The sequence below is a fragment of the Lissotriton vulgaris genome, chromosome 7 (assembly GCF_964263255.1).
Source record: "Lissotriton vulgaris chromosome 7, aLisVul1.2, whole genome shotgun sequence".
Taxonomy (NCBI): Eukaryota; Metazoa; Chordata; class Amphibia; order Caudata; family Salamandridae; genus Lissotriton; species Lissotriton vulgaris.
In genome coordinates, this window is record NC_141695.1 from 1,659,848,597 (window position 1) to 1,659,862,299 (window position 13,703).

Sequence of the window (13,703 nt, forward strand, 5' to 3'; positions counted from 1 at the left end):
AAAGGCAATCCAAGAAAGTATCACTCCAAATCTTGTGTGCTAGTATTCTCCTTTATTCTTTAATTTTTCATCCTGTTCACAGCCGTTGATGTTTTACACATGGCTGATGACAGCAGATTGGCATAGTTGGTGTAGCTAAGATGTAGCCAACACATGTTTTGTCTTGGGTGTATCGATCGGCGACTTCCTCAGGGCAAACGCGAATTCAAACAGTTCAGCCAAAATCCAGGCCAGACCTGTAAGTAGTCCCATTCAACATGGGTCTTGATAGGACTTGTATCTCAGGTGAAGCAGTCAGTCGTATAGGTCAATATCTCGACATAACTTGTGTTCTATTAAACACGATTTGTCTATCTATATATCATATTAAGGAGAGTGCTCCCATCGCAATCAGATACCGGATATGAATGAAAGAATATACATTTTGTAGAGCGCAGACTTAGCCCAGGGGCATCAAGGCACCACAGAAGGAGATCAAAGTAAGATATGTCCAAGGTTTTCAGGGCTTAGATGTTAGGATGGGTGAAAAGCCAGATTTTCAGGGCTTTGCAAAATAAGGAGTGAGTTTCCAGAGTGGCATTTGGGGAGGGAAGGGAATTCCATAATTGGCCCCTATCAGCGTAAAAGCCCTGCCCCCTCACCTGGCTTTCCTGACCCTGGGAACAGTTACCTGGTTTTTGCTTGCAGATCTCAAGACTTTGCCGGGAAGGTATCTTTAAAACATTCTATTAATGCCTTCTGAGCCCCAATTGTGGACAGCCTCGTGGATCAGGCATATGGCTTTGAACACAATTCTACTCCCCAACCGGAGCCAGTGCAAGCTTCTGATGGTAGCTGAAACTGAATGGAATTTGGGGGGGAATCATCACCAGCCTAACGGCGGCATTCTACACCAATTGGAGTCAATGTAAAAGCCCCTTGTTTATCCCTAAGTAAAGGGCATTGCAGTAGTCCAATCTAGACACCACAAGGGCCACCACTGCCTGTTTCCGTGGCGAAAAAGGAGAGAAAACTGAAAATCTTTCTAAGAGTCCGTATCATCCCAAAACACCTAGAGAGAGTTCTATTTATTTGTGAGCCCAGGGAAAGAGAGGAATAAACAATGATGCCTAGATTCTTGGCTCTAAGACAGGGGCAAGGACAGGACCCAAGAGTTTCAGGCCACCAGGCCTCTGACCAGATATCCAACTTATCTCCAAAGATAAGAACCTCTGTTTTATTCCCATTAAGTCTTAGGTAGCTGCAGAAGCTGAACACTATCAGTGATGGAAATCATGATCTGCGTGTCATCAGCATTAGATAGCACTTCTAGGCCAAAGGACCTTACCACGGTGGCGATCGGGGCTACATAGATATTAAAAACGGTAGGACTCAATGAGGATCCCTGGGGGACTCCACAAAACAATTGTTTAGGGGCAGAAAGAAACTGGCCCATCTTAACTTTTTGTGACCGGTTCAAGAGGAACGATGAAAGCAGGTTGAGTGTGGAGTCCTCTATCCCTATTTCCCAGAGCCTGCCAACCAGTCTACGAGGAGAAATCGTATCGAAGGCTGCCGGAGGATCAGTAAGGGGGTGTGACCAGCATCAACCTGTTGTCGAATGTTGTTAAAGACAACGGTTAACGCTGTCTCGGTACTGTGTTCACTCTTGAACCCAAGCTGCGAGCCATCAAGCAGTTGGTATTCATCCAAGTAAGAACTGAGATGGTGATTAAAATGTTTTTCCAGGATTTCATCTAGAACAGGTAACAGGGAAATAGGTGGTTAGTTTTTTAATTCTGTCGGGTCCAGAGAGGCCTTCTTTAAAAGTGGTTTTACCACCGCCGTCTTCCAGGACTTGGGAAATTGGCCAGAGGAGAAGACAGTATTAAGGATGGCAGTCAGAGGTGGTACAATGACCTCCCTTTCTAACTTCAGGATCTTAAGAGGACAGGGTTCGAGGGGGGAGCCAGATCTAATCCCACCTAACAACAAGTCAGTTTCCTCTTGGAGAATGGGAGGAAAGGAGCGAAAACGGCAATCCTTCAGTGGTACAACCAGAGAATGCAGAAGGGGATCAGAATTAGCTCCCACAGAGTTTGACTTCTCCAAAGATGGAGTAAATGTCCCTAATTTTAGCATAGAAAAAACCTGCCATTTTATCACAAAGTTCCTGAGAGACCTCGTGCTAACATTGGTCGTCATAATAGAATAATAGGAGACCTTTTCCTCAATAATAGCTTGCTTTTATTCCCTTAACCTGAGTTTATGCAGATCCCTTTCGACTATAGTGGGGCCCCTGCGCCACCTTCTTTCCTGATGACGGCAGACATGTCTGAGCTTTCTCAACTTCTCAGAGAACCATGGGGTTGAAGGGCGCTTTCTTGCCACGTAGTGTTTCTTGAGAGGGGCAAGAGAATCTAAGGCTGCCGTCAACCAGTTGGAAAATTTGTCATACACGGCATTGACATCAGTATAAGGGGGGCAGCAGTAATTGCTGAGTATATTGAGGAGATCCTCCTTACTAATCCGACTTCTCTTCAACTCCACCCTGTTCTTAAGGTTAGGGTCATTGTTAGAAACTAACATTTCCAGGATGAAAGGGATAGCAAAATGGTCAGACCAGGAGAGTGGAATGGGATCCATGACCTCTATCCTAGGATCATTTGAGAAAATCTCATCCAAAATATGTCCTGCCGTATGCGTAGGACTCTTCACTAGCTGAGGGAAACCACAGGATTCAATAACTTCCAGGAAGGCCTACATTTCAGTGCAGAGGGTTTTCTCCAAGTGGAAATTAAAGTCACCCAGAAACGTAACCTTGGAGCTAGCTAGATAGGGCTTTATTCGGCTACTGAAGTTCTGGGAGAACTGAGTTCTAGGTCCAGGAGGCTGGTAGGTAACCACTCCAATAAAACTTTCGGTAGGTAGAACCTTCAAAGAGAAATAGAGGGCCTGATAGGGATCTAAGGGAGAAGTGAGGGCCTCGGTGAAACAGGAGTAAATGTCTTTATACATTACTCCTTATCCCCCACCCAACTTTCCTTCCTTATCAAGTCTTGCAAAAAGATACCTACTAGGCGTGGCCTCCACTAAGTCGGGACCTGAGCAATCTCTGGCCCAGGTTTCAGTGATGAAAACCCAATCGGGTTCACAAAGGGACACAAAGTTGTTAAATTCCATAGCATGTTTGATAAGGGATCGGGCATTAAGGAAATAGCCCATGAAAGAGTGTTTCTGAGGCACGGGACTGGGCCGACAGCTATCCTCAAAGGGATAGTGGGCTGCACCCATCAGCATATCTGATTGCGACGGGAGCACTCTCCTTAATATGATGAAAAATTAAAGAATAAAGGAGAATACTAGCACATAAGATTTGGGCTGATACTTTCTTAGATTGCCTTTATGATAATATATATATATATATATATATATATATATATATATATATATATACATGTATTTTTTTAAGGCTGTATACTCATATGCGTGATAAAGGCATATGCGTGGTAATAGACATGTTGTAATTGCATGCTTGGGTCCTTCATGCATTCCTCCAGTGGAGGTCTCCCAACTTAACTGCAGGTATCTAAAGATATTAGGAAAGGACACCATATCCGCACTTTTATGTGGAATGCTTCATCGTTGGTGTACTATTCTTATTCAGCTAGATACATTTGAGTTGGAAGGACTCACCCAGTTGTGGACATCTAAAGCTTTCCATGATAAGCATGCCAACTTTGTATTTAGTTAGATCATTAATTACGTGCCAATTAGCATTATCTCCTTACTTTTGTTTCTCCTCTGGTTTTAGCTTTCTGTAGACATTTGTCTGGTGATGTATCTGCAGGTGAGAAAGTAAACATCTACTGTAAATATTAAACTTCTAAAGAGCATGTGTGCTTACCAAACAAGTGATTTACGGTTGCTAACACCTCTTTTCTGTTAGGAACTCTATGTAACTGAAACTCCTCAACATGTACTGGACTACAAACTTTATTAACAATTCCCTCATGTTCTGGTAAGTGGCATTGTGTGGCTCAGTATTGGAACTATTCCACAGTGGATGTAACTTTTTGGCCACTATGTCTGAGGGGAGAGGATGTGGCATAATCGCTAGAGCGGTCGACCTCAAAGCTGGGTAAGCTGGTTCAAGTCTGTGATTCTGGGCAAATCACTTAATCTTCTCCCGCCTAACAAACCAAATGTGACAGTTTCTAACGCAACTAGTGCTCATGTAAAGCACTCTGATACCTTCGGGTTGAGTTTGCGCTATATAAAAACTTAAAAAATAAAACCTCTACTCACTGAAATCAGTTTCATTCACTGTGATCTCTGTCTGTGCTGTAGGAAGGAAAGCGCATATAAATAAAAAGCACAGTGTGCAGAAGTTTCATTGGATCTTAATGAATGAGTTACTTAACTTTGGTAATGCCTTATCTGGTAGAGACAATATCTAGTCACAGATTCCTTACCTTAGAATTTTCCCAGGTGTCAGATTGGATCTTGAATATTTTTCGTGAGCAGTGCCACTCCGCGCTGCATATAGGCACCACCTCTGCACGCTTACGTTTTATGATTTTTCACGTCAGAAGTGCAGAGCCATGAAGTGCACTGGAACTGGGGTGTCCTAACTAGGACCCTGAAAGGGATTAGCCCCAACCCTAGAAATCTGTCCACAGAGTCGGGAGGACGGGTAGGTCGATAGGGAATCTGTGATTAGATATTGTCTCTACCAAATTAGGTGTTATTGAAAGTAAGTAACGTGTTGATTTGACAGAGACATCCAGCCACAGATTCCTTACATTTAAATAGATGCTTAAGCAATACCGTCCCCAAAGGCGAGTCTGCGGACAAATTTAGACTAAGAAGTCCTGCAGGACTGAAAGGGCGAAATGCCCGTCCCTACAGACCTGACTGTCCAGGCACTAATTCTTGGTAAATGTGTGCAGGGACACCCAAGCTGTTGCCTCACAGATGTGCAGAACTGGAACTCCACAGACTAACGCAATGATCACAGCCGTAACTCTGGTAGAATGAGCTATTAAGCCTTCAGGTGGCTGCTTCTTTGCCAGTGCGTATCAGATCTTGATGCAGAGAACTACCCGTCGAGAAATTAACCGTTTCTGCACCTCCCGACCTTTCTTAGCACCAACATACCCCATGAAGAGTTGGTTGTCAATCCAGAACTCTCATGTGTGGTCAAACTATAACGACAAAGCTCTTGTTGGGTTTAGAGGGTGGAGTCACTCCTCTTCTTTAGAGGCGTGTGGAGGAGTGTAAAAAGTAGGCAAGGTGTTACCACTTGCGACAGAAAAGAGGCCCCAGTGCGAAGCACCAGTTTGTTAGAAAAACCTGATAGGAAGGGAGGCTTGGATGATGAAGTCTGCACCTCATTCACCCTACTGGCAGATGTAAGCATCACAAGAAAGGACGTTTTAATGGTGTAGGAAAGTGCCCTTTTTGAGATCGTTATCTTCCACTTTTTGCCTGGTATTTGATGCAACTTTTACTGAAAATGTGCTAGGTTCCTGCTAACCAAATCCAAGCACCAGGGTTCTTTGCTAAACTGTAGCATTGCTCCCAAATTGGCACCAGATTAGGCTCCATGTAAGTCCCTAGTAAGTGGTACTCCTAGTATCTAGGTCACTGGGACTTAGGAGGGTCTCTAGGGGCTGCAGGATGAATTATGCCACCCCAAGGGACACCTCACCAAGCTCATGCAACCTGCCATTGCAGCCTGCGTGTCTTGATGCAGAGAAAGGTGAAGAGTCATCATGGTACACATCTCTGTGTGCCATGTCTGTGAAACACTACATGTGTTATAGGTAAGTCACCTCTACAGCAGGCCTTACAGCCTTAAGGCAGGGTGCACTATACGTCATGTGTGGGCATATCTGCGTGAGTAGATGTACCCCTGTGATGAAGGAACCAAAATTTATAATCCGGACTATACTTACCAATAGCCCATATATTATAAAAGGAATAATAATGCAGTCGGCAATGGAGAAGGTCGAATTGTTTATTCAATCAAATACAGGCCCTGACAGGGGAGCCTCAGTCTACACGACCCATGGAGGTGCGCAGAGGAGACTGACGAAACACAAATGATACAAAGCATATATACGTTTTCACACATTCAGGTTAACACTCTACAAGGAAGAATACAAGTTGTCAATTACCCAGCAGGAAAACCCATATAAGGCTTTTACTAATTGTCAGTGGCTAAGCTACAAGCTATTCCGGAGGCAGGTCAGTGAGGCGCCCTCTCGTCTATCTTAAACCCGGGGAGCACAGGAACGGGCCCTGCTAGAATGTGCGCATCCCACTAGAAAGGCAGGTGCGACCTTGGGTTTCCCTGAGCTACACACAAAAGACAAGAGAAGCAGACTGAGCAATTTAGCATGGTTTCGTACCACGAACTGAATCACGTGACTTCTGGGAAACCGTGCATGCATGAAAGGAAACGAAACAGAGTGGCCCTGGCTATATCAATAGGTCTGGACGGGCCTACATGAATCTATCATTAAACCTTCATATAATGTCTAATACTTTGCGGTTATTCATACTTATATACGGTTATATGGTACATAGTGGGCGAATCATGAATATACATAATTTTATATCTCAACAGACGGCCCTTTTGGCCTACTATGGCCAATATAACAGCTCTACTCGACAAATACCCCTTCATCAATCTGCATGAGGTCTGTCACATCCTTTTGAATCATTTGTTTTTCTACATTTTCTCGTCTAGAAAGGGTCAGGGAAGACGTGATCTTAGTAGCACAAAAGGAACAACATGCCGGATCACAGTGAGTGGAGGCATACGCAGCAGGTAAAGATTATTCCAAACGCTCCTGCCAAGATCATGAATATCTTCCAACCCCATGTAGCTAAGAGGCCCCAGAACCACCCACTAAGGGACCAAGTACCGTTCTCTTCATGCAACTCGCTAGCTAGCCGATGTAATTTTTTTATAGCGAGATGTATAGTAGGGGCCGAATCAGGGATGAAAACGCAACAAGAGCTGCCGATCACGCGACAAGCTCCGCCCCTATCTGCCAGGATAACGTCTAACACCATCCGATTCTGAAGAGAAACAAGTCTCGTATCCTGAAGCTCTACAGTGAGATTGGTCAGGATTTCAGTAGTGGTTTGAACCACATTTTCCACTATTCTGGGCAAACGCCTAATATTCCGACTATTAAAAATCGGACCCCAAAATGGGACCAGGCCCTTGGAGATGTCTTCAAATTGCTGTAGTGAGGTATCTGTCTGGTCAGTGCTATCTGTGTCATAGCTCCTAATAGTCCGTTTAGATTCTATCTCTCTCTTCATTAGCTGATGAGTTTTATGGTAATCTGAAGGGGTAATATAGACAGGGCGATAAAGAAAGGACAGATAACACCGTCTTGCCCATCCTCGCGGAAGCCAAGTATAAGCATTTTCTCCGCACACGAAATATAAATTAGGGGGAGTGATCATCGGGGGAGTACTGTCAGTCTGCAACGTATAAGTGTAATTACATGTACTACTCCCTACCTTAATGTGACCTCGCCCCCTAATACAAAATAAAGAGGTGGAATTTATGATGGGGATTGGCAGGGCTCTATCATTGGTAACATTGCGTTCTTTAAAATGCTGAAAATACAATGTGGAATTGAAAAGTTCAAAATCCTGCATTTCTTCTTGAAACCAGGTATCATTTTTTGTATCAGTATATACATTCATACAGGCATTTGGATCTAGGGAACCCTGTCCTACATCTCCCTCAGCATCAAATCCTTGGTATCGCTCTATATATTTTAAAATGGCTTCATAATCCCTTTCAGAATTTATTTTAGGATTTACAACATAGGGGGAATACATCAACGATAGCAGTTGCCACCAGGCTTCACAACTGGCTAAATACGATAAAGGGAGAGAGATAAATAACTCATGCTGATGCATAACTGATGGTAGCAAACCACAAACCCAGCAGTTTGTTTTGTTCGTGGTACTGTGCGTTTGGTGCAGCATTTCTATAAAAACATTTTTCGAATACGTTTCCCTATGCCCAGCCTTATGCGGGGGCAGAGAATAAAAGAGGTGTTCTTCTGGGGCAGGAGTGGTCTTCAATAATTTTTTGCACTGGGTGTTGAAATTCCAAATATACAAACACACACATCATTATTACAGTGATTAGGACAATACAAGCAACGAATGCCACCTTTACTCTGGTGGGCCATCCGGAAAACACTTGTATATTATAAACATGACGTCGAGAGTCGAGTGGTCGTTCATCTTCCATCATAAGTCGAAAGGGAAACATGCTCTCTAAAAGTCCAAATCTATCTCGGTCCCTTGCTAAAAGTCCACAACTAATCTTTTGTATCCACAAAGCACGCACACCACCAGAGGGTTTCTTCTTTCCTGTGTCCTTTTTTCAGAGCCTCACAGGCAGACCCATATATCTCTCATCCAAGGAAAAGCAAACTTCCAGATTCCAAAAGCACGATCGCGGCCCTTAACTCAGTCTTTCTTTCTGAACAGAGCCTATTACACAATAATCCAAGCTCTCTGCGAGTTCAGTCCAGTGTCTCGCTCAGTACCCCAATCACTCTACTTGATGTTTTGTATCACAAAGTCTCGATCTAATTCCATCCATTAGAGAGTGGGGTACCGCGCTGTTTTCGGGGCCGCAGATCGTATCGACAATGGCCAGGTTGCTCCTGGTCAGAAAACAATTCAGTGGCATGGGTAACAGACTCGGTCACCCCTTGTGGTGCCTCGGGACTGGCAGCCGCTTCTGATTGAGCTATCTTACCTTCCCCTTCAGGCAACACTCCACTTGATTCCCCTTTTTCTTGAGCATCCGAAAAGGGCACACAAAGCTCTGGATAAATTCTCCTTCCTGACTTGGCACTCCGTCTTTGTTCTGCCGGTCAGTGGGCAGAGGCAGCGGGAGGCGCTTGACGTGGCTCGCGTGGATCCAGTGCTTGCGGCCATGCACCTTCACTGCTGTCCTCGCCGCCAAGAGGATTTGGTAGGGCTCGGACCACCTGGGCTCCAAACTCGATGTTCGTTGATAATTCTTCACCAGTACCCACTGGCCAGGCTCCAAACGATGTCCAGGACCCTCCGGTAGTGGCTGCAATGTGTCCGATACCTGTTGATGAATAGAACGCAGATCTTTAGTCAAAGCATAAAGGTAATCTGTCATCACGGATGAACAATAGTTACTTACCTGTAATCTGTGGTTCTCCAGTATTGGTGTCTTTCATAGATTCACATGCCTGAATCATTCCCCGTCGTCGGAGTGGGAGTCCCACGGTATATAAAAAAGCAATAATATGCCTGTAATAACCAAAAAACCTTGGTAATAACCAACCAGGAAGTAAAGTAGCCCTAGCTAAAGGAGCTAAAACTCCCACACTCATGACTATTCTAGTCATTATGTTAGACCAAACTGCAGCCAATCAGGCGACAGCACCCACCAGAATGCTCTCCCCAGAGGCTCAGGCTCTCAGATTTTCTCGCACAGGAGTGAAACCAACATAATTGCCTGAGAGAGCCTCTGAGGGGAGGTGGGCAGGTTGCATGTGAATCTATGAAAGACACCAATACTGGAGAACCACAGATTACAGGTAAGTAACTATTGTTCTTCTCCAGTATTTGGGGTGTCTTTCATAGATTCACATGCCTGAATCAGAATAGATAGCAGTACACATAAACCAAAGCTCATAGACGGTAACAGTATCACAGTATAAGATAAAATGCAAAGACATGGTAAAGCATCTAGAAAAGAGAATAGAGGAGGCGGGAGAACAGAGGCTCACCTTATTGGTAAAGATTGCGAAGAACTGCTCTTCCCACCGAAGCATCTGCATCACTTGCTGAGTCCAGACAGTAATGCCTCGTGAACGTGTGCCTGCTGGACCACGTTGTGGCTCTGCAAATTTGCAGAAGAGGCACCCCAGCAAACAAGGCAGTTGAAGAAGAGACTGCCCTTGTAGAATGCGCTCTTGGTAAGGCCTGCAGGGGTCTTCCCGCTTGTTGATGACAGAGTCCAATTGTTGACGAGACCCATCTAGCAATAGTCTGTTTGTACACTGCACTGCCCTGGCGCAGTCTGCCACAGGCCACAAACAACTGATCTGTCTTGCGTATAGCTGATGTCCTTGAAAGATAAAACTTGAGGCACCTCTTGATGTCCAAAGAGTGCAACGCTCGCTCAGCCGGTGTTTGTGGATTTGGAAAAAATGTCTTGAGGACTACCGGCTCATTCAAATGAAAGCCTGATGGGACCTTGGGCATGTACTTTGGATTGGTATGCAGTACCACCGAATCAGAGGTAAATTGCAAAAAAGGCGGTTTAGACGTGAATGTCTGAATGTCACTGACCCTTCTGGTAGATGTTAAAGTCAATAACAAGGAGACCTTCCAAGTAATAAACTTAAGGTCAACCTTATGGATCGGCTCAAAGGGGTGACGCATGAGCTGGGTAAGCACCACATTCAAATGCCAAGCAGGAGGGGGCCGTCGAATTGGAGGAAACATGCGAAATAAACCCTTGAAAAATTGCTGGATTATTCTTGAAGAAAACAGAGAGTTCGATCCGTCCTGACGGAATCGGGAAATGGCTGCCAGAAATACTTTCAGGGTTGAATGCGCCCAACCCGATCTAGCCAGCTGCAGGAAGAAGGGTAATATTTTTGTTCTGGTCTAGCATGAAAGGGGTGTAGATCAACAGTCTGGCACCAGGCACAGAAACTCTTCCACTTGAGTTTGTAGGTCTTAATGGTCGACGGTGCTCTGGCGTTAGCCAACACCTCTTGACAATCGTGAGGAATGTCTAAGTGGGCGAATTCATTGTGTTGAGGAGCCAAGCTGACAATTGCAGCGAAACTGGGTCCGGATGGTACACCTTGCCCTTCTGAACTGTGAGAAGATTCAGTATTCGAGGCAGTTGTATTGGTTCGCACTCCGAGAGGAGGAGAAGCTCGTGAACCAATATTGCCGGGGCCACCTTGGAGCAATTAGGATTAGACGACATGTACTTCCTTTCAGTGGGCTCCTTTTGAGGAGACCTACCTCTTGAATGAGAACGCTTCTCTTTAGAAGTTTGTTTGCTATTTTCCCACTTCTTTTGGAAGGAGTAGGAGTGTTTTAATAAAGACCTTTTCAGGACTTTCAGACAGTTGGGGTTTCACTGGTTTCCCACCCAAACTGTCTCTGTCTAATTCTTCATATGATTTCTCAATTATTCTTGCCAGTTCGTGTGGTTGCTCTGTTACATCAAATTCCCTTAATTTCTGGCGGATCGTCACTGATGCTGCTTCTCCTTTAATATTGGATAATATTATTGTAGAGACCTGTTTGAAATCTTTCAGTAGTTTTATACCTAAATTTAAAGCAGGCTCTGACCCGTATTAGTTTTGAATCCGTTTCAGGACATCAGGTATTATCGCCATAGACAGAACACCATGTGTTTAAGTGTAGATTGCACGAAGACTGTACCCCAAGTGGTGCAGTCCTCCAGATGTGGTTTGATCCTGATTGGTAGACAGATTGCTAGAATTCTGTGTTTCTCATGAGGGCTAGTATTAGGAAATACTGCTTCGATCTGAGTAAATTTTTGAGCTATCCAGAATGGAATTTGTTCACGTTTTATCAGTAATTTACCCATGACTGCGTGTAAAGTCTGTGGTGTAATTTTTTGTGTATTACCCTGGTGAGAGGTTTGTTGTGGAATAACTACTGCAGGTTGGACCTGTAGGAGAGTAGGATCTGCAAATCAGACCCACAGCCTAGCTGCTCTCTCTCTAAATTGACAACCATGTACCTTAGGTGCATTTACCAATTGGTACTGGGCCACCTTATCAGTCCCTGTACAGCATACCTTAGGTATCCAGGGCATAGGTGTACCCAGGGCCTACCAGGGGCTGAAGCATGTATTATGCAACCTCTGGCTAGCCATCTAAACAGACACAACTGGCTGCACGACAGCTGGGGCAAGGTGGTGTAATCACCCTTTGCTTTAGATATAGTTCCCTATATCTAATCCTAAAATGGACACATATATTCCTATCAGTCACTCCTATGGCAGGCCTTATCAATCCTGAAGACAGAGTGCTTGGAATTATGTGAGATGGTGCTCTGGCATGAGCTGAGCCCGTTTGCATCTTGCAGAATCAAGTCCTAATAGCTGTTCCATGATAACGCTATACCATATACTCTTAAGTGCATTATAATCCTCGCGGTTAAATGCTAACTTTGGTATAACAGTATCAAAACATGTCGAGTAAGGTGTCATACAAATTGGAATACTACCCCCTCGCCAATTCTGGCGACGGGGGTAGCATTCCACCCTTCTAGAGGGACACGACATGTATGTAACTGTGAACCCCGGTTAAAGTTAACTCGAGCCTCAGCATCACAAAATGGATGCTGCCACCGCAGACACAAGTCTGACCTCCTGCTGCTGGGAGTCCTTCCAGCGAGGGAGGCTTGGACAAAGGGTTTCCTGCCTTGGGAGGTGCTAGCACCACCCCAGACAGGATTTTGTGTATTAGGTAGGACAGGGCTGAAAGGAATGAGACATGCCTGGGGCACACAAGGTGTCCCTGTGCATACTCCGGTCTAAACCAGTTCCTGGGGCACTCCAGCCCCAGAGCTGTCGCAAGACCGGACAAAGGAAAGGGGGTGTAATCACCCCCTTCCTGGTCCCACCCAGGGGAGGGACCTAGCCGTAGTGCAGCCCCCCTTTAGCCGGACAAAGGTAGGAGCTGGTCCCATTCCAAATTAGATTATCCTGATCAACTCTACAAGAAGAAACTCTAGACTTCGACGTTCTGCTCCAAAGAAGACTGAAGAAAATCTCCCTTGTGGGCAAGGAGTGTCCACCCTGCACAAGCAGGCACCATCAGCGTACAGGGGCTTCCCTTTGTCGTCTTCCTGCAAGGATCCAGACTTCAGAGCCCGACGAGACCCGGACTCCCAGACCTCTCCGACCTCTACCCACATTTGCAGCACAGCTGAGACCCGTGGGTGCGACGAGACACGTGGGACCGGCCATCTTGAAAGAAGCAGCACTTCGCTCCAGCACGACTTCAGAGGCATCCTCGTACAAGTGCTTTGGGGACTGAAAAGCCCCGACCCCGAGCAGCTCCTGCATCGAAGACCACCCCTCCAGCATCCACGAGATCTGCGTGGGGCCCTTCTGCCTCTTTGCTGCTCGACGCGTTGTCTGGTCACTTGCCGGCTGGCTAGTGACCTCCTAGACGACGAACTCCGACAACTTCACTGCTGGTCTGGTTGCTCCAGACTAGCCCTTGCTCCCTTCCAAAAGAGGAGCACCCCGGACCCTCCTGGTCCACTCCAGACGCCGTTTCCACTCACCGCGTGGGTTGCCTTTGCCAAGGCCTGTTGAACCCGAATCCGGAGACGACACCGCCGACAGCGAGAGCCTGCGTGGGACAGCTCGTGCCTCCATCCTGGTCGTCGAAGACACCACCTGGTCCACGAGAAGCGTCCACCTTCACCTGATCGCGACGAAAACATCTGGTTCCACTCCTGGTTCCACTCCAGTCACTGGCTAGTGACTTTGAACATTGTCCCCTCTGCTTTCAGGTTCTTCTCTTCACTGATCCACCCTTGGATCATACCGGACATCCTCCTCTTGACAGCCTGCAGCATCTTTTCCTCCAGGCTCCATAGACTTCAACGCCGGAACCCGACAC

General features: G+C 45.8%; 1 protein-coding gene across 1 annotated transcript in view; it reads right to left on the minus strand.

Annotated features, from left to right (window-relative positions):
* Positions 1 to 13,703, minus strand: part of SYCP2 (synaptonemal complex protein 2) — a 3,993,018-nt gene that overhangs the window by 1,509,782 nt on the left and 2,469,533 nt on the right. The window contains exon 32 of the mRNA XM_086932653.1: positions 3,771 to 3,823. Coding sequence (XP_086788779.1) covers positions 3,771 to 3,823 — 53 coding nt within the window. The remainder of the gene's footprint in view (positions 1 to 3,770; positions 3,824 to 13,703) is intronic.